At 40.3% G+C, this 21,830-nt stretch overlaps 1 protein-coding gene across 1 annotated transcript; it reads left to right on the top strand.

The window, feature by feature from the left end:
• Positions 1-51: 51 nt before the first annotated feature.
• LOC143293007 (uncharacterized) lies at positions 52-21,485 on the top strand. Its single transcript, XM_076603787.1, has 10 exons — positions 52-139; positions 828-892; positions 1,845-1,904; positions 2,569-5,121; positions 5,779-5,940; positions 6,963-7,153; positions 9,005-9,229; positions 12,381-12,471; positions 18,070-18,200; positions 20,717-21,485. Exons 2-10 carry the CDS (start codon positions 878-880, stop codon positions 20,943-20,945), a joined length of 3,657 nt encoding a protein of 1,218 aa, XP_076459902.1. The 5' UTR covers positions 52-139; positions 828-877; the 3' UTR covers positions 20,946-21,485.
• Positions 21,486-21,830: the final 345 nt, after the last annotated feature.

Below are 21,830 nucleotides of genomic sequence, written 5' to 3'. Positions count from 1 at the left end.
TGTCGGATGTTGATATTGGATGAAAGAACGCATGCGCAGATAGCGGCGGGAAGTTGTAAAGCACGTGCATGTTGTTATGATGTAAACGTGTGAATTTGATGAAGTTCTGTGATATCTTTTTCCTGTCCAGTCTACAAAGGTTTGTGTTTGATATTTAAAGCGTGGAAACAGAGATTAACTGGATCAACCATCACAACCGCATCGCATGGCTGAGTCAGTGACTGGAAGAAATGATAATTCGTCCACCGTCACTCAATAAATATTATTTATTATTTATAGTCATTAGGCCCTAATGTGACGTTTGCCATTATACACACACACACACACAACACACACACACACACACACACACACACACACACATCTTGCCAACCCACAAAACAAGAAATCACACACACACACACACACACACACACACACACACACAACCTGTTTGGAATATTAACTGCTACAATTGCAGAGGCTCAATAACCCGCTGTCATGAGGGCAATGTGCAGTTTCATGGAAATGGATTCGCTTTGTGCTCTATAATATGTTACACCATAATGAAATTTTCAGTCAGTTTCTCTCTCAGTTTCTGTTTCAATTTTAATTCAATTTCTTATAAATTCTTCATAATAATGATAATTTCAATTGATTTGTCTGAAAGGAACTTATTATTTTTATTTGTCCTTTTCAGCCCAGTACTTGGTATTGTCTGATCACACAAAAATGTCGGATTTCATTTTTACAGAGCATTATCAGAAAAGCAGTAAATCCATACTGTTGTACATTGTAGATAAAGTTATGTCTGCAGCCAAGTATCAGATTGGTGCATGAAATTGCAGGGCTTCTACATGTTACCAGAACCTTTGAAGCTCACCAGATAACAGGAAAGATGGAAAGAAAACAAGTCAGTATACAATTTTCTTTCTTTATATATATATATATATATTCAGTGCAAAGATTATGTGTACAAGATATTTTCTATCATGGGGACAGATTGTGTACATCTTACAGAAAAATGATGAGACAGATCAAGATACTGTATTGACATAATGTTGGTTTTGCAAAAAGGGGAAGGTGGAAAAAGAAAAGCTCATCTCATACTAACATGTTTTAAATGGAAAAAAAAAAGTCATTACCTCTCATTGGTATGTGCATACTTGTGCCTTCATAGAGAGGAAAATTGTCAGTTGCATAAGTTGATAGTAGTAGTTGTATTTTTTCTGCATCATTGAATGATTGATTGTTAACTATTTAAGACATGACTACGCAACATCTTACATTGTTCTATTTTGTTTACAGTCAATGTTTATTAGCTTTTCTCTAATTTCAGTTCAACTTTAAAAGCAGAAATTTGAGCAGAAACGTTCCACGTGGGTCTGTTCATGTTTGTTTTCAGTGCCATATTTTGCATATAATTGATTTCAGTGTAACAGCATTGAATATACTGTCAGTGTCGATTCAAAAAGGGGTTCATCACTTTGACTTAGATTGGTAATGCGTGTGTATGACTGCATTCTGTTTTCATTTTCAGTGAAGGCTGAACAGTATGACACTGTCACTGTCATTCAATGATTCATTCTTTGTTAACAGTTTTGTCTTGTTCTTGGGCATTTTTCTGTTTTAAAAATTGCTAAACCTTCCAAACCAATGGGGTTAAATTCTCTTTTTTTATTTTTGCTTATTTTTCATTTTCTTTCATTGTTCATTTGCAGGAAAATTGAACTCTTTTTTTATCTCTCCCTGTCCCTGCCTCCTCTCTCTCTCTTTCTGTCAAAGAACAGAAAGTTATGGATATGTACATGTATGACTGACTAACTAATAATAATATGTTGTTGCTTTTTCTATGTTGTTCACAGCTGATCGAGAGACTTGAGTCAATGAAGAAAGAGTTAGCCAGAAAACAAAGGAAACTTGAGGTACTGTGTTTGAAGAAAGGGGTTATGTTTTATGTCCTATCACATTTATTGGTGATTGTGCATGTGGACAGTTGGTTAGAATATTCAGATCATTTTCACATTTCAATGTCATCATGCAGAACTATTATTTTATTTTGTATTGTGTTTGTTTCCGATAAAAGTGAACATATTAATAGGATTTTGTAAACACAAAGGTAATATTGTGTGCAATACAATGCAATAAACATTAGACATTCACATATTTCACAGTGAAAAAATTGCTTAACTAAGATTCTATTTTTCTCTGTTTCCATTGGGAAAGTCCCTGTCATAATCTTAACTTGACTATAACATCATTTGTGACCCATTCATTTTTTGTGTGTGTTTTATACAAAATTAATGATATAATGATAGCAGTCATAAAAAAAAGAAACAAATGTGTAGAAAACAGTCATGAATCAAAAAATATTTTTATCTGAAAGTGTAAGTAAAACTGAAGACCCCGTTTCCTGTATCTTGCCATTCTTGGCCTGATTTTCCATCACTCTCTTGGTTGATTTCTGACACTTTTTTGTGCTTGTTTTGTTTTTGATATTATTTTGAGTCTATAAAGGCTGTTAATGCTTTGATGTATTTTTGCCCAAATGCTGCATGTTACAACAACAGCTTGGTTTCTTACACACAGAAGGCCAACAGAGCAGCCAGAGTGAAAGCCCATGTCAGAAAGAAGATACAGGAACTGAACCAGCAGGCTGAACATGATCAGCCTCGTGAGCCACCAGTATTAACTGGCAGTCAGAATGCTCTGCCAGCTGCAGGACAGGCTACGTCTTCATCTGTTGTCATTGGAGTTCAGCAGCAGCCTCCAACTTGTCAACATTCATCATCTGAAAAAGTGTCTTTGGAGTCGGGTTGCATAGGTATCAGAAATCATGTTTCATTGTCTGGAAGACATCTCTCTGAATGTGCAAACAGCAAAACGGAAGATCTGTTAACTAAGCAATTCACCAGCACTGTGCAGAATATCAGTGGATCTGATTCAAAGACTGATGCAAAAGAAACTTTACTGCATGTGAAGCATTCCTCTGTTCAAAACCGTGATGAATCTTGTGAAGATTCCATTGCTGGCCACTATTTTGCTGCGATAACAGATGTTCAAGATTCTTTAGCAATCACTCCAACATTTAAAAGCTTGAGAGATATGGATGCTGACCTTCCAGACAGTCCAGGTGAACAACCGGTGTTGCATAGTTTTTCAGACATTGATTCATGTGCCGATACTTTTACTTTGAACTTGGATTCAGAAGCCAGTTTACTTGACAGCAAAGCAGATGCAAAGTTAGCCCAGGATTCTTCGACTTACGAAAATGCAAACAACCTTTTGGACAAGAACAAGAGTAATGTTGCAGTGGTATCCACACATGAGTGTGAAAATCTATTCCCAGTGAAGGCAAGGATGCATCAAGATAAAGCAGAATGTCAGACTGTTAGTACACCTCTTGATAACATTGAAATGGTCAGCAGTGAACATGCTAGAAATTGTTCAAAAAAACGTGCAACACAAAATACAAAACAACCACCAATGAATTCATCTGCCACAGATTCAAAACCAGAATCAACAAGTTCACCTCTTCAAATTCCGGAATCAAATCATGCTGACAGAGCCTTATTGAGACTTCAAGACATCTCCAGTGAAGACGATGCAGCTGCTGTCCCCAGAAGTGACCTCCCAAAGTCGTCATCGCCATCATCATCAGAAAAAGAACATCATGACAGTTTCTTGGATTATACTGAACTTGATGCGATCCCTTTCTCACAGTTTGAACTGACTGAGGATTTTCTGTCCGAGTGTTCTCAACATATTCCTGATGGAAGTCAGGGTAGGAAAAGAAAGAAAGGCATCTTATCCCTTATTCAGCGCAGGTCGCCCCGTTTGTCCTCATTTGAGTTTGACAGCTGTGATACTGCATCAGAAAAACAGCAAGGAGGTTGCCTCAGACGCCAGCAGACAGCGTTATATAGGATGGCCAGAAAACAAAGAAAATCAAAACAGGCCCTGTTCCTGTCATCCTTGTTTCAGTACTTAATTGATGAAGCAAAGAGGGATACATCTTTTGTGGAATTTAAGCTTCCAGTGGATATTGCCAATCTGGCTTCATGGTCTTTGAAAGAAAGACTGTCTGAGAAACAGTCTGTTGGTGCTTTGCCACAGTACGGCAGTGGTGAACACTGCACACCAGATTCACAGGACACGGACGTTATCCCAGAGACAGAGCTCATCCCTGACTGCCTGAGCCAGAGAATCTCTGATGACACTGACACTGAAGACAGACAGCATGATCGTGGACAGTCTCAATCAGACATCAAAGCATCTTTGATAAAAGCTGAAACAAGTGTTAATGAGGTGGTTGATCATAGTCAGAACAGGACTGAGTCTGCTTTGGTGAAAGTTGAAAGGACCAGTACAGGGATCACTCAGCATGTCCAAGACAAGGTTCAGCCTTCATTTGTGAACGCTAAAATGAATGCTGCAGGAGTGGCTCAGTATGTCAGACATAAAGATGAAACTTCTCCCATAATGGTTGAAACAAGTGTTTTAGAGACAACTCATGATGATCAAGTTAGAACGCAGACAAGATCGGACAGAAAAATCAGATCACCTGGGGCAGCTGAGACTGTTTCACCATTGTCCAAGCAATCTGAAAAATTGACCAGCCATTCCAGCACAGTTTGTGCTGTGAATGAGAATCAGAAGTCTGACACAGAAACAGAAAATCAAGAAACAGAAAATGAAGTGGAGGCAGAATCAGCAGAGCCTACCACACATGTCCAAGAAACAATGTCAGATACACCGGAAGATTTAGACATGAAGACAAAGCATTCTGAAGTTTATCCTGACCGGATGATGACACATGCGCATAGTGCACACACTGAAAGCAGGCAGATTAATACTGAAACAGCATCAGCTGGCTGTACACAGAAATGTTCTGTTGGAAAACAGACACCGAAAAAAGATAAGTGCACGCCAAGTGTCACCATGGGCCCTCTCTCTTCTCCTATTCTGTTTGATGCCTGGCCCCAACATGAAAGGGTGAAGGAAGATGAAGACCCACAGAGAGGATTGAAGAAGTCTGTTTTCTCACCCTCCAGAAGCAAGAATGGAGATGAGCCAACAGAAACAGTTGACCAGAATAGCTCTCTGAATGAAGGTTGGGTCACATTTGCTGGCTGCCTAAAGGTGAGATCATTACTTTCTCCACAGAAATTGATTTCAGATTCAGTACTTAGTGACATCAAAATTTGTGTTGACCACACATTGAAAATTTGTGTTTTATTTTGTAAGCACTATTTTAGTATTTATCATTATTATTATAGATTTGTTAAAGACTATCAAAATATCATATTCAGCAGCAGTATAAATTTCCAGATGTCAGTATTCCAAGACCCCTGAAAGAAAAAGCGGCAATTAGAATCTCCAGTGTGCCCATGTTTATTACCAATGTATGATTCATTTAGTTTCTTATTGCACTATTATTTCCGCAGTTCAGTTATGCACATTGTTTAACTTAGTTAAAGCAGTCTATGATTTATGTCTCACACAAAAATGCCAGACTTTTGTATGATCAGTCAAGCTGCACAAGGTGTTGACCAGTTAAGGTAACCATCTTTTCCACAATCTTATTTGTCATAATACAACTGCATGGGCAACTGTGTGGACTTAAGAAGCAAAAGAAACTGAAACAAAGACAGATCGTATACTTGTAAGTTCTTAGTTATTGTCTAATACAGTGGCTGTGAGTATTTGACAAACTCACAAATGGATTTAAAGTGGATGCATGTATGATACTAGTTGTGTGTCAATAATTTGTTAATACATAGCGCTTGTGTTTTGCAGTCCTACTGTACGGATGCTGTTGTGGACACAGTTGTTGGTGCAACAGTCATTGACAGTGAAGAAACGCCTTTCATCTTGTGTGTGCAAGCAACTGCCCTCACGCTCTGGACCCTGGGAAACAGCCAGCAGTGGGCAGAAGAATTTCATTGGTACTTGCAAAAGGTATTTGTATTTGTATTTCTCATTTTTGTCACAACAGATTTCTCTGTGTGAAATTCAGGCTGCTCTCCCCAGGGAGAGCGCATCGCTACACTGAGAGCGCCACCCATTTTTTTGGTATTTTTTCCTGTGTGCAGTTTTTTCCTTTTGAAGTGGATTTTTCTACAGAATTTAACCAGAAACAACCCTTTCGTTGACGTGGGTTCTTTTACAGTTTTAGGTGCGCTAAGTGCATGCTTCACATGGGACCTCAGTTTATCATCTCATCGGAATGACTAGCATCCAGACCACCACTGGAGCTCCAATGGAGGGGAAGAAAATACCAGTGACTGAGCCGTGAATCGAACCAGCGCGCTCAGATTCTCTTGCTGCCTAGGTGGACGCGTTACCTCTAGGCCATCGCTCCACATAACTTCACACATGACTTGTACAGATTGGCATTTGAGAGAACTCTGTTAAACTTTTTTTTTTTGTTTTTGCTACTCATTCATTCTTACCTCCTCGGTAGCACTGTTCTTGAACCAATTATCCAGAATTTTTCTGGCATAGCCACATAAAAAATTATTTTGTCGCAGTTTGAGCTCCATCAGTCCACAGGGAACTTTCATTGTCAGGTTATTACGTTTGCTATGTATAACAGCGATTGCTTTGTCGTGGCAAACGACTGTGACAAATTTAGATGACAGTGATAGAAAATGCCCATAGTGCACTCCTTTAGTGCAGCTTAGAGCTGCATGTGCTGCATAAGTAGCATTGTAATGATGGAAAGGAACATGGCAATAAATTTACATGAATACATGCAACAAAGCATGTGTACACACGCATGCACGCACACACACACACACACACACACACACACACACACACACACACATGCACACACACACACACACACACACACACACACACACACACACACAAACACACACATATCAAATGAAGATTCGTGCTCAGTGTCCAGATCATGTGTGACTTGTCTTGCAGTAGTGACGTCCAACTTTTGTTTTCACTGCGTGTACTTGCAGACCAGCAAAGCAGAAGGAGCGTGCAGAGTGTACACGGCAGACAGTCAGCTGGCAGTGTTGGTGTGGGGCTTTGATGTGCAGTCAGTTGTTGCCTCCCCACGCCTCACTCTCACCGTCTTCGTCTATCACTGGGACACCCATCACACCCAGCGCTTTGACCTTCCCCTTCCATCCCCAGTTCACCCTGCCAGGTGAGATGTTGTTTAAAAAGTACTGTAAATACTTTGTAAACTCTCCCCCATCTGTCATGTAAAAAAAGTCATGTAAACTACCTTGTAAGCGCATACCCCCTGTTTCGTTTAAAAAGTACTGTAAAACATAAGTGCACACCCCCTCTTCCATTTAGAATGTACAGTAAATATTTTGTAAACACACACTTCCTTTGCCTTTTAAAAAGTACTGTAATCTTGTAAGTGCACACCACCTCTGTCATTTAAAATATAATGTAAACGACCTTGTACGTGCGCACCCTGCCTGCCATTTAAAAAAGTACTGTAAAATATCTTGATCCCTCTGTCATTTAGAAAGTACTGTAAAATATCTTGTAAGCGCACACCTACTCTGTTGTTTGAAAAGTACTGTAAACTATCTTGTAAGCACCGCCTCCCCCCCCCCCCCCTGTCATTTAAAAAGTACTGTAAATACTTTGTAAGTGCACACCCCCTCTGTCATTTAAAAAGTACGGTAAAATATCTTGTAAGCACACACCTACTCTGTTGTTTGAAAAGTACTGTAGTTACCTTGTAAGCGCACACCCCCTCTGTCATTAAAAAGTACTGTAAATACTTTGTAAATGCACACCTCCTCTGTCATTTAGAAAGTACTGTAAAATATCTTGTAAGCGCACACCTACTCTGTTGTTTGAAAAGTACTGTAAACTATCTTGTAAGCACCCCCCCCCCCCTCTCCCCTGTAATTTAAAAAGTACTGTAAATACTTTGTAAGTGCACACCCCCTCTGTCATTTAGAAAGTACTGTAAAATATCTTGTAAGCGCACACCTACTCTGTTGTCTGAAAAGTACTGTAAACTACTTTGTAAGCGCACACCCCCTCTGTCATTTAAAAAGTACTGTAAATACTTTGTAAATGCACACCCCTTACTTTGTAAATGCACATCCCTTCTGTCATTTAGAAAGTGCTGTAAAATATCTTGTAAGCGCACACCTACTCTGTTGTCTGAAAAGTACTGTAAACTACCTTGTAAGCACACACCCCCTCTGTCATTTAAAAAGTACTATAAATACCTTGTAAACCTTCCCTCCTGCATTTACCCCAACAGAAAATCCTTTATCTTGTGAAGCAGTGATGAACATATACATGCAGGAGATTCTGTAATAGAGAGTGAGTCCATTGTGGAATTCTTTTTCTGTTCTGAGAGAGGATTACAACCCTATTGATAACTTTACTGTCTACAAACTGCAGATATTAAGACACTGAGATACTAATGTTGTTTTTTTTGTTGTTTTTTAACTGCCTGTAGTAATGATATATATATATATATATATATATATATATATATATTTTTTTTTTTTTTTTTTTTTTTTTTTTTATAAATATATGCCAGTCAAGAAATATTTATGTGCATGTGTGACAGTCAAGAAGTCCTTGGAGTGGAAAGGTAAAGCAATGTAATAATAATAATAATAATAATAATGGTATTTATATAGCGCTGGATCTTGTGCAGAGACAAATCAAAGCGCTTTCGCACCAGTCATTCACACGCATGCATAACTCTAAAACTGTAGAAACTAAAGACAAGGAAGGGCAGGCTTAATGTACTTACTTATAAGTTATAACTGAAAACTTCACACACACACACACACACACACACACACACAGTGACACACACACACACACACGCATGCATGCACGCACGCACGCACTCTTGTATACATTACCCTGCACTCCACTCCCATCCAGCTCTCCACCCTAACTCCACATCTCTCACCCCCACTTACACACACACACACACAAACAAAACGACATAAGGTATTGATCTTTTAAACATGATGACCACATAGAAGTTCTCCTTTGTTTCCAGACTTTTCTGCCATGGACTAGAACAGTCAGCGGACTCGGTGATAGTGGTCAGCACAGCCAAGGGTCTAACGGTGGGCAGAAAGTACATGGTGGACTTGCGTAACAGCCGTGTCGTCATGGAGATGACCTTGGAGGAGGTCAGCGCCCAGCTGACTGACCTCAGCCTGGTGAGCGAGATGACCGGCGCCGTTGTCGGGCTCACTGCAGAGCACACACTTCTCATGTGGTGAGTAATGATGATGATATAATGATAACATACATATTTATATTGCTCCCTTTCTCTCTAAGTGCTGAGGGTACTTTACATGAAAGAGAAAGTTACAAATTACCGTAAAGTTCCGTCTATAAGCCGCGACTTTTTACCCCAGCTTCAACCTCTGCGGCTTATACAATGACGCGGCTTATCTGCGGATTTTAACGATCCCGGGAGTGTCACGTTCTCATCTATTCTTAGCTGCCCTTCAACTCACCAAAATCATGATTTCTGTCCATGAATTTTTGGATGAGCTTCAGGATAGTGTGCTAACTGTTCACGTTTTATAAATCAAATCCGCACACATTGAAGCCTTCAGATCAGCATTCAGTTCTACTCTGCTCAATCATACACACTCATCATGCCGAAAACGTGACGTTATGCCTATGATACAGCCTTCAAATTGAAGGCGATCGACCTAGCAGACGACAGTGCAAGCAACAAACCAGCAGCGACCTCCACCTTCATGTTCATGAAGTGAAAGCGAGGCTGAAGTCAGTGACAAGATGGCGGAGGAAGCTGTGCTGGTTCTCTTCAACTCGGACACTGAAGACGAAGATTTTAGTGGATTCAGTGAGCAGGATGACGTTGAATAAATGTGACTATCCCGAAATTATGGATCTTATTTTCGTTGTGTTTAGTTATTATTTTTTTGTGGCACTAGCAGTATTTTCGCTTGCTTTTCTTTGTGTTGTTCCCGCTTGTGTTTATTTCATAACCTACAGTATCGACAGCTTTTCTGTAGTGTCAGTATGTGTTCCGGTACCGGAAATAAGTGCAGCTTATAAACCAGTGCAGCTTATGTATGTATAAAGTTCAATTTTTTCCAAAATTTAGCGGGTGCAGCTTATCAATAGACCGAACTTTACGGTACATGAATCATTCTTGACCACTTTTTCTCAAAACCCCTCCCTCCCCCCAGACCCCCAAACCCCCGACCCCCTCACTCTCACTTTCTGATTCGTCATGCATCCAAAGTGAGACAATGTTGGTGTTTGAAAAGAAGGAAACTGAGAATGCTTATAGATCGGCTTTAACTCTTTTGTTCCTATTTTTCTATGAACCATTACTCCCCCTTGTTCCGAGATCCCCACCATTCGCATATTCCCTTCATTCCTGGATTTAGGGAAGAGAAAGAAAGTATGAAGCAGGGTACTTATTTTGGAGGCTTACGGTAACGCGGTTCATTACAGTACACTAAGATTGTCATATACTGTTGTGTTCAGAATTGATTTGAGAAGTTGTCTGAGACCCTGTTGATACTATAGGGTGACATCTCTGGTGACACTCAGGTGTAAAACAGGTGACTTTGGGGTCAAACACAATGCATACAACTACGTACTACATGCAGGACAGTGTTTTGCTTGCAGAGTATGCACATCATGCAGGTACTCACCGAATAGTGCCTCATATGTATCTCAGAAAACTGGTCACAATCCGAACTTTCTACACATTCCGTTTTTCTGTGTCCATGTCTCTACACAGCACATCGGCAAGAATATAGCAGCGCCCGCTTTCCCACGGCCTAGGGAGGGGGAGGGGGTGTCTGGCATCCATTCCACTCATAAACACTGCCCCGCTAGTGACCCGGTCAAGGATAGATGACGTGCACTGATGACGCGACTCACAGGAAGTTCAGAGCGCTTACCGCGAGAACCGATTTTTCGGGCTGCAGGAAGGAAAGGGGGAATTTTCTGCTGCACGATTTTCCGGCCTCCAGGAATGAAGGGTAAAAATCCTGTAAACCAGAAAACCGTGCTGCAGGTATGAAAGAGTTAAAAAGATGAGTTGTTAGTGAATAGCGAAAGGTGGAGGAGAGACAGAATCAGATGCATGGATATGAAGAGGAAGGTTGTTCCAGATAATGAGAAGCAGCATAGAGGAAAGGACATTCACAAAAGGTTCTTGTATTGACACGAGGAAGTTTCAGAAGGTAACAGTCAAAGGAAGAGTGGAGAGTACCCTCTGTTTCTCTGTGAAATCATCTGCTCTCTACAGGGAGATCATGTTACAGTACAGTGCCACCCCTCCCCACTTTTTTTTTTTTTTTTTAAACCCTTTTTGTGCCTGGGAATGTATTTGTTTTCCTATCAAAACAGATCTTTCTAAGACTTTTGCCAGGAATAACCCTTTTTTTCTGCCATGGGTTCTTTTATGTGTGTCAAGTGCATGCTACACACGGAACCTTGGTTTATCATCTCACTGGAATGACTAGTAGCATCCAGACCATGAATCAAGGTCTAGTGGAGGGGGATGAAATAGTGGCGAGGGTGGGATTCGATCCTATGTACTCAGATTCTCTTGCTTCCAGGGTGTATGCATTACCACTACTGACTAGGCCCCCTTACTGCTTTTTTAAATATTTTTTTTGATGAACCTTTTTTTTTATTTCATTTATGACATCATTGGAGTGGAGTGATGGCCTAGAGGTAACGCGTCCACCTAGGAAGCGAGAGAATCTGAGCGCACTGGTTCAGATCACGGCTCAGCTGCCGATATTATCTCCCCCTCCACTAGACCTTGAGTGGTGGTCTGGATACTAGTCATTCGGATAAGATGAAAACCGAATCCCGTGTGCAGCATGCACTTACAGCACGTAAAAGAACCCATGGCAACAAAAGGGTTTTTCCTGGCAAAATTCTGTAGAAAAATCCACTTCTATAGGAAAAACAAAATAAAAACTTCACGCAGGAAAAAATACGAAAAAAAGAGTGGCGCTGTAGTGTAGCGACGCACTCTCCCTAGGGAGAACAGCCCGAATTTCACACAGAGAAATCTGTTGTGATAAAAAGAAATATATATATACAAATACAAAATCAGAAAAAGAAATAGCGACATACGACCAGAAAGAAAAGCAAAAAGGCTAAACACCACCATTTCCTTACATAAAGTATATCATTTGATATCCATACCAAAACATATAAACCCACATACATGTACACATACATACACACATACATACACACATTGTTACAAGCATATGGATTTATAGACATGCACACAAACATATCTGCTCCTGTATACACGTATTTTCATCCACTGATGTTTGCCCTCTACTGCTTTGTTGACCGGTTTGCAAGCAGCAGTCAGTTGATGAAAGGTTTAACCAGTTTCTTGGTTTCAGGAACCACATGAACGGGGCCTTGATTTTCTCTTGGTCTTTACCTGACAACTTGCCGCTGTTTTCCAGAATGTTTTCCTGCGTATCTTTAAAGGTAGACATAACCTTGTGTGTGTGTGTGGGTCTGTCTGAACTCTTTTTTTGTTCGTCATTCAGCTCTATACCTGTTTCTCTTTAAATGTAAGTGTTACCCTATTTTCTCCCTTGCACTGAAGCTTATATCTGTGAAGAAAAGCACGCGTAATCAAATTTCACATTGAGGTAATCAAAATCGCAAAAATACATAATCCGTTTCCATCAAAAACCAGTGAAGCATTACACCGTAACATCTACTTCAAGGAGTTTACATAACACTGACAATCACTGCACAGAAGTTATATTATTAACTGCAAGGATTTTTAAATTTTGCATGCCCCCTATCCTAACACACACACACACACACACACACACACACACACACACACACACACACACACATCAGTTCCCCCAAAACAATTTATGCTGACAAACACTTTGAGAGATTAGGGTGTGTCAGTAACACTAAAGTATTAAAATTTTACCTTTTCATGTATGGTTGAATTCCTTAGTTTATTTTTTGTTGCTGTTAAATTCATGGAAAAAATGCTTTCAACATTTGCAGGATGTTTTACTGGAATGATTTGCTGTGTTCAGTTACAGATAGAATTGTTAGGGACACTGGATCAGGGATGTCTTGTATTGTATTGTATTGTATTGTATAACTCTTTTCACAATATTTCTCTGAAATTTGGGTTTTTCACTTTTTCGCTAGAGTAGCATCACCATGGAAGTGTATTTTTTTCCCTGTCAGAATAGATTTTTTCTGGACAATTTTGTCAGGGAAACCTTTTGTTGCTTTGGGTTCTTTTAAGCATGTAAACTGCATGTTACACATGGAACCTCAGTTTATCGTCTCCTCCGAATGGCAAGCATCCAGACTATCACTCAAGGACCAGTGGAGGGGGAGAAAATATAAGCCGGGCCATGGGATTTGATCCTGTGTGCTCAGAGTCCGTCTGGGGATTCCTCTCCACTGGGCCATCATCACTCCACACTTGTGAGAGAAGAGGAAGGCTGTTCAAATGTCATGGGTCATCAGTTCTGTGATGGGATCATCCTGACTTTAGCATCAGAAATGAATCATTTCAAGTATATTCATTGGTTAATGGAGAAATATTCATTTATTTTGCTGCTTTTGTGTGTGTGCTTCTGGCCCCTACACTAACGTAGATGTAATACAAACAGTGCTTTATATGCAAATAATATCCTCCAAATCACACAGAGAACAGTAGATAGGCTGGAACAGCCTTTCAGCCTTATTCAGAGTAAGTGTCTTTCACTTTCATCTTACCACTGATGATGTTTGTCTGTGTCACATATTCAGTCTCACTTCCTTTTGCTCATCACGTCTCTTGATATCTCTTTAGTACGGGATGGTATGGACACACACTCACACATCCACATGTATGCACGCATGTACACACACCTCCTCCCCACAAACATAATCACACTTTTTTTTAAAAACGCCACTTTATTAAATGATAAATGGTATTGATTGCTAGTACACAGTACAGGAAACATAATACTTTGAGTGACGCATGCATAAACAGTTTTAGATTGCGGTTATTATATAAATGTGTAGTAAACTGAAACTATTTTTGATTTGTGATCTACTCTTGTGTGATACAGGCTTTTTTTACACAAATGATTGCCTGCTGCTTAATCTGTACCTCTCGGAGCACCTAAGAAGGCCTTTACATTCTTAGTGAGTTTATTTTCTTTGCAAACAAATATACGACAGTGTATATGCATTAGCACAACATCACAGCTCCTTAGATGTTTTCAAGCTTTGATGTTCAAGTAAAAACATAATTGACCTGAATGTAAGCAGAGGGTGAAATAAATCACAAGTGATGTTGCATGTGCTCGTTCGCACATACACAGGTCAGTCAAGATGTCACAAAGCGGTCAAAGTTTAAACTCCTTTTCCTCCCAACTCCCAAGTTCAGATTGTGATAGATTTTGGTAAAAACGTTTCCAGAATCACTAACTGAATTATACCATCGGACTAGATTGTTACACTTGATGAATTGTCTATTTTGATAGAACACTGCACATGTGTGAGCCCAGAAACAATGCTTCAGATTGAAGATTTTAATTATCCCACACATTATTTGCTTGTCCAGGTTTGTTTTTAATACGACGAAGGGCAAACAGTTCTGGGCAAAAACCCCCACCTTTTTTTCTGTTGGCATTTGTGGAAAAATTAGAACTTCCAATTGTTATAGCTTATTAAATACAAATTATTGATGTTGTAATGCTCTGCATAAGAGGTGCTCCTGGCACAGTCGGTTAGGCGTTGTGCTTCTGATGCAGTGTTCACCAGGGATCGGGGTTCGAGGCCCAGTTTCAGCATGGCGCTGTGTCCTTGGGGAGAGGCACTTTACTCTGATTTTCCTCACCCCACCCAGGTGTGAACAGGTACCTGACTTCAGTTGGGGAAGGTCAAGACATTGGGAGGAAAGGGTTTTTTTTTTTTTTTTTTTTTTTTTTTTTTTTTTTTTTTTTTTTTTTTTTGCTGCCCCATCATCTGCACCGTTTCAGTGGCATTACTCCCACGCCACTCATTTAGATTCCCCCATACACGGCCACACCCGGGTTTGTCTGTTGTAGTTCCAGTGTCGGCAGTCCACAGGGAACCATCAGTGTTAGGTCGCCAGGAGGCCACACACCAGAGGAGACCCTGCACTGCTGCTGAGTCACTTCGGTGGTGTTCAGTGGTGCCTGTTCTGTTTTAACGTACTTAGGACACTACCTACAAAGCCCCCTACTAATGACAATAATGGCTTAGTCGCGGAGCCAGACTGAGTGAGCGTCCCTCCCAGAGTGGAGACTGCCACCTCGCCCCTCAAACAACAGCCCCCCATGAATCTGCCGACATTGACGACATTGACAGGACTCACCCCAAGCACGGATGTGGAGGGGTATCAAAACTGAGGTCACCATGAGAGCAGGGCATGAAAGGCCACAGACTTTGAGACTATTTTGTTTTATATTGATGACGATGGAGGAGGATGACGATGATGATGATGATGTTGCTATGGAGGAAAGGATCTTGCCCTGCCTTACTGTGCCAAGACCTGGATACAGTGGATGTGAATTCACTGCCCTGATGGCTGAAAAAGTGTACAGGACCTTTAAACCTATCTTATTCAGATAGTTTCATGAACATCACAGCATCATAGCAATGGCTTTTTATTGAGACCGGTATTAACAAAAGTAACAGCGCTCATGACAGTACGCATTAAAATTGTAATGGATGAAAACAGTACAGTTTCATGACATTGCGTACAGAGTATCAAGCTGACTTTCATGAAAATCACAGCAGCCTAATATCACCAACTTGTCACATTTTAGTTTTTTTCCTCAGTGAAAGCTGCAACATCAGATTTATTCAAGGTGACGTTGATTAATCAAAAGTTGTTTAAAGTGACATTAATTAAAGGCACAGCTTTACAATTCATTCATACTGATTAACCAATAAATTAAAGGCACAGCTTTATAATGTATTCATACTGATTAACCAGGATCACAGCGTCACCAAAACGTTTTTGAAAGCCACAACATTATAATAAAAGAGATTTTTACTGAAAAAAACAACAACAACAAACAACAAAAACAATACAATAAATTTTTAATCACAGTATTGTAATAACAGTGTATTTTCAAGAAACAAAAGCAAAGAAAATCATCCTCTTCTAGCTTCTGCTGCGCTTACTCCCACCTCTTACACTCCCTCTTGGAGCCATTTAGTCGTTTTCATTATTTCACAAGGGGCAAGCAATTTACAGAAAAAAAATATTTTTAAAGTTGCAGTTCATGGCAGGTGAGAATGTACACACCCAAAAGATTATTTTGTTAATAATAATAATAATCATGATAATAATAATGTACATTTATATAGCGCCCTTTCTGACTAAGAGCTCAGGGCGCTTTACATGAAAGAAAAATATTACAAGTAACATAAAACATTCATGACCACTCTTTCTCAAAAAAATCCCTCCCCCCACTCACACTCCCCCACTCCACATACATCCAAAGTGAGTTGACACGGGTGGTGTTGGAGAAAAGGAATATGATAGTACTTATAGATAGGTTTTAAAAAGATGAGTCTTTAGTGATGAGCAAAAAGCAGAAACAGAATCAGATGCACGGATATGATGAGGAAGGTTGTTCCAGATGTGAGGAGCAGCAAAGAAGAAAGAACGTTCTTGTATTGACACGAGGAAGTTTGAAAAGGTAACAGTCAGAGGAAGTTATCAAGAGAAGTTTATGAAGTATGTTCCCATGGTGACATGATATTTTGATCTGTACTGAAAGCTGACCGGAGAAAGACTGAATAGCACATTAGGTTTTTTGCGAAGGTCAAGCATCTTTTTTTTCTTTTCTTTCAGCAGATATGGGTCAGCCTGCACACTGTGACACCTCCATAAAACTGAAACAGATAAATGAGATGTCATTGTGTTTTCTGGTGGACTGAATCAAAGTTAGAGCATTGCAATAAGTATTCTCAGGTTTATAAAAGCGGCAGCGATGCAGTCTCATTTTATACCATTGTTTCAAAGTGGCTACGATTAATGGTTCAGCCTTGTGTACAAGGTATTCAGACTTACTATGAAGTTCGACTCAAAATTACAACACATTTGATAAACAGTATCGTGTAATCAAATTGACTTTATAAAAGCCAGAGTGTAATGTAACAATACATATTCATGTTGACTTTAACAATGGTCAAAACAGTTTAACAACACTATCAGTTTACAAACTGATGAATGAATATTATTGCACAGTAATAACATATATTCAGCTTGATAATAATGAGAGTTACAGCATTGGCATAACAATAATATTATTATCAATATTGAAGTATAAGCGATATTTATTTGAGGCATACTGTGGGGAAGGTCACACCATTGTGAAAAAAAACCAAAAAAAACACCCCCCCAAAAAATCAGTGTCATCACACCATTGTGGGGGGGAAAAAAAGCAAACACCCCCCCAAAAAAAAAATCAGTGTCACTGTATATTACACAGCACTGACTGTTTCACATTTCTCTCATTCTCTCTCGCCTTGACTACTGTAACTCTCTATTGTCTGGTCTGCCTGCTTCATCCATTCAGTCCCTTCAGCGCATACAAAACTCTGGTGCCCGACTCGTCCTCAGAAAGAAAAGATCTGAGCACATCACTCCTCTTTTGCAATATCTCCACTGGCTCCCCGTCTCACACCGAATAAAGTACAAGATCAGCACTCTATGTTATAGATGCATTCACAAAACTGCCCCTTCCTATCTCTGCGGCTGCCTTCACCTCTACACTCCATCTCGCTCACTACGATCGGCTTCGGATCCACTCTGTTTACGCATACCCAGATTCAAACACTCGACTGTTGGCCGCCGTTCTTTCTCTGTTTCTGGACCTTGCGATTGGAATGAACTTCCTTTTTCGCTTCATCAAGTGCGTTGGGTTATGCTGCTGGTCAGGCATCTGCTTAGCAGGTGTCATGTCACGTATATGGATTTGTCCAAACGCAGTTACGCCTCCTTGAGTTACTGATGCTGATTCTGGCTGAAAATTTGACGTCTCATTTCCGCTCTGTTGTTTATTTCTGCAGGGCTTCCTGCTCTTTCACATGACAGAGGGAGACACCAGCGACAAGATGTACCTGGTTGCCGTGAACCCTGCCACCAATTCCGGAAAAATCGTCAAAGAATTCGCAACACATGATGGACAGCCCACAAACTGGCAAGTCACTGTTATGGCCTTGTACTGTATGGTATTGTATTGTATTGTATTACTCTGAAGTTACAGCAGATTCCTCAGCATGAAATAATTCAGGCTGCTCTCCTCAAGGAGATCGCATTGCTTCGGTGCAGTGCCACCCGGTTTTTTGTTGTTGTTTGTTTGTCGTTGTTTTTTTCGGGTTTTTTTTGCCTGTGAGTGTATTTGTTTTTCAGTCAGAGTGGATTTTTTTTTTCTTTTTTTACAGAATATTGCCAGAGAAAACCTTTTCTTTGGCATGGGTTCTTTTACATGTGCTAAATGCATGCTTCACAGGGGATCTCCATTTATTTTCTCATCCAAATGAAGAGTTACTGTTTGCAAAATTGTCAGATATTATGCAGAACTGAATACTTCCCACGTCTAAGAAAGTTAGCTAAGATCAGCACAGATTACAGCACAACTAGACAGCAATCTGTGTCTTGTTTGAAATGTCAGGGAAAGTATACTGACTTGCGGTCATTGTAAAAAAATAAGGACATGGCACTCAGTTGTTGTTTTTTTTAAATGGCACGGTTTTTAGCACCTGATGGAGGGAGTTTTAAACATAGCTTTATATTCTTAACACAGTGACACAAGTTTCCGTCCTCTTAACCATATTTCAAGATTATGGCGCACCCATGAAAACATGCTTAATGAATCAGGAAATATGTCTGAGTCCAGTATTCTACATGAGCAGGTTTCAAAATAGCTTAATCCTTTTTTGTTTTGATATTGAATCAGTTGGCCATTGAATCAATTAGCCAAACTGTTAGCATTCATTCCTATTGAGATTTAACAAGAGTAGGAAGTGTCTAGTTATTATCCAGTGGATTATAATGATGTCTGTTGTGCTTTCACCAGTGTTTTGAAATTATATTATGAATTGGAAAACTTAGATGCATAATGTCTATTGTGCATTCACCAGTGTTTTGAAATGTTTTGAAATGATATCATGAATGGGAAAACTTAGATGTATAATGCTTTCCTTTTTTTTTTTTCAGTACTTATTTCATCACTTTATTGAACAGATGGATTTTTCTGTTTTGTTTTAGGGGCACGGCTGCTCAGCCGAGCACAAAATCCGGCTCTTTAGTTAGCCGAGCAGCGTCTAGCGTCTTAGGTCAAAAATTTTTTAATGCCAGACTTTCCCACCGCACTCTGTACTGACCGGCACATTCGCCGCGGTATTTCTGGCCCCGCGCGCCAAACTGGGACACTGCCTTCTTTGTTTCACTCGGCCCCGCGGCCCCCGCCCCACTTTTCCCACCTTTTCACAGCATCCACACATTTCCTGCAGCGATTACAGAAAGTTGAATTATTGCTATTCCTGCTTGTATTATTGGAGTGCAGTTTGATTTGATTTACACAATTTCATTATTTTATCAACATCATCGTTTCATTTTTTTTTTTTTTTTCTTACCTTAAAAATCTTCGTCTTTCTCGTGGAATGAAGGGTAAGGCAGTGCCATAAGCCGACAGACACTCACCCCGCTCTCCATCCCCCTGCTGCTCGCACTCACCATGATACAGTGTGTTCATTTAAACGTTTGTTGTGCTGCCAAGAAAAATCGCACAACTCAAAAGGTAAGCTGATCTGCATGCAGGTATGCTATATATTCTGTGTGTATTTACGATGTTACTGTTCTAAACGCCTGTTTTCTTAGAGAGGGATTTAAACTTAACGATTTTTGCGATCATGTTTCTGCTTATCCTTCTCTTCTCTTTCTTCATTTATGTTTCAGCCGTTGCCGCAACAACCGCTATGTAAGAAAACATATTGTGTTTGGAGTCAATGGAAAGCTTATTTTGTGTTCTTTTTAGAAAACCACTTCTTTAGTCGTTATTTCCGATCCATCCGAGGAGATGATGCGCGAAAAAACAAAGCAGATTTACCGCCGAACAAGCGTACAGCGAGTACCGCTGGCGCGGCCTGTTTGTCAGCCGCGTTTATTTATATCCATGCCCTACTTCCTGGGTTCACGAACTTTCGCAGGGCCAACTAAAGTGCCAGCACTGAACACCCGTGGGGGATGAAAGTAAAGAATAGCACTTGGATGAACACAGTATCAGTGTCACCAAAACCTAATATAATATAAAACTGAAGACCACAGCGGTATCAACCTTTTGTTATTTACAAGATCATGGTTTTATTGTGGCAATGTTTTCAGTTTGAATTTCAGGATTTATACTTCCAGTAGCAAGTTACTCCCCCTACACATGTCAGTGTGTGTGTCTGTATGTGTGTGTGTGTGTGATTGTGTCTATGTGTGTGAATCAGAATCAGAATCAATTTTAATGTCAATTAAGCGATAACAAGGTTTATAAGACATGCAATCACAGTCGCATACACCACACACTAAAAGTAAGCATGCGGGTGTGTGTGTGTGCTTTGAGTGTATCTCTGTGGCTGTGTGTGTGTTTCTTTTCTTTTCTTTTTCTTTCTTTCTTTTTTTTTTTCAACATGTTTTATAATATAAATACACTGTCCTTCCTGCCAGGCTGAGCACTTCCACCTTCCAAGACAGCCTGCTGACGGTAAGTTCCGGAGGGACGGCACACCTGTGGGACCCCTGCCTAGGAGAGCTCCTCTCCCTCCACACCCCGTCCAGCAAGGCACAGACGGTGGCCATGCTCCGTGTCAGAGGCCAGTGCATCTGGCTGACGGGCCAGGACAACGGCTGTGTGCATCTCTTTTCTGTTCTCTGTCGAGGGAATCCTCCTACCTGACAGAAATGGGTCAGCTCCGGAGTTGCCGCCCGTGAAAACAGAAGGAGGAAACCTTGTTAAGAAGCAGGATTTTGAGAGATACATCAAAAGCAGAATGAGTGGAATGGTGGCCCTGGTGATGGTTTTTCTTAGTTGTTATTTAGTAAGACATGTTTTGTTGTTGTTGTTTTTATATCTCAGAATTTGGGACATTTTGTTTCCTGTAAATGAATGATGATGGAGGAGGGGAGTGCAGGGGGTGGGGGGTGATATGGAGATGCTGCTGTTTAGGTTTCTGACTCCTTGACAAGGCTGTACTCTCATAATAATGTATCCTGGTCTCAACCATGCTGAGAGATACACTCTTGACAAGGCTGTACTCTCATAAGAATATAGCCTGGTGTCAACCATGGTGAGAGATCTATACAGATACTTGACATTTGTACTCTCATAATAATGTATCCTGGTCTCAACCATGTTGAGAGATACACTCTTGACAAGGCTGTACTCTCATAAGAATATAGCCCAGTGTCGGCCATGGTGAGCGATCTATACAGACACTTGACATGGCTGTACTCTCATAATAATGTATTCTGGTCTCAACCATGCTGAGAGATACACTCTTGACAAGGCTGTACTCTCATAAGAATATAGCCCGGTGTCGGCCATGGTGAGCGATCTATACAGACACTTGACATGGCTGTACTCTCATAATAATGTATCCTGGTCTCAACCTTGCTGAGAGATACACTCTTGACAAGGTTGTACTCTCATAAGAATATAGCCTGGTGTGAACCATATTGAGAGATACAGACACTTGAACAGGCTGAACTCTCATAATAATGTGTCCTTGTGTCAACCTTGTTGAGAGATACAGACGCTTGAAGAGACTGAACTCTCATAATA

This window comes from Babylonia areolata, chromosome 18 (assembly GCF_041734735.1).
Source record: "Babylonia areolata isolate BAREFJ2019XMU chromosome 18, ASM4173473v1, whole genome shotgun sequence".
Taxonomy (NCBI): domain Eukaryota; kingdom Metazoa; phylum Mollusca; class Gastropoda; order Neogastropoda; family Buccinidae; genus Babylonia; species Babylonia areolata.
This window is presented reverse-complemented; position numbering and strand designations above follow the sequence as displayed.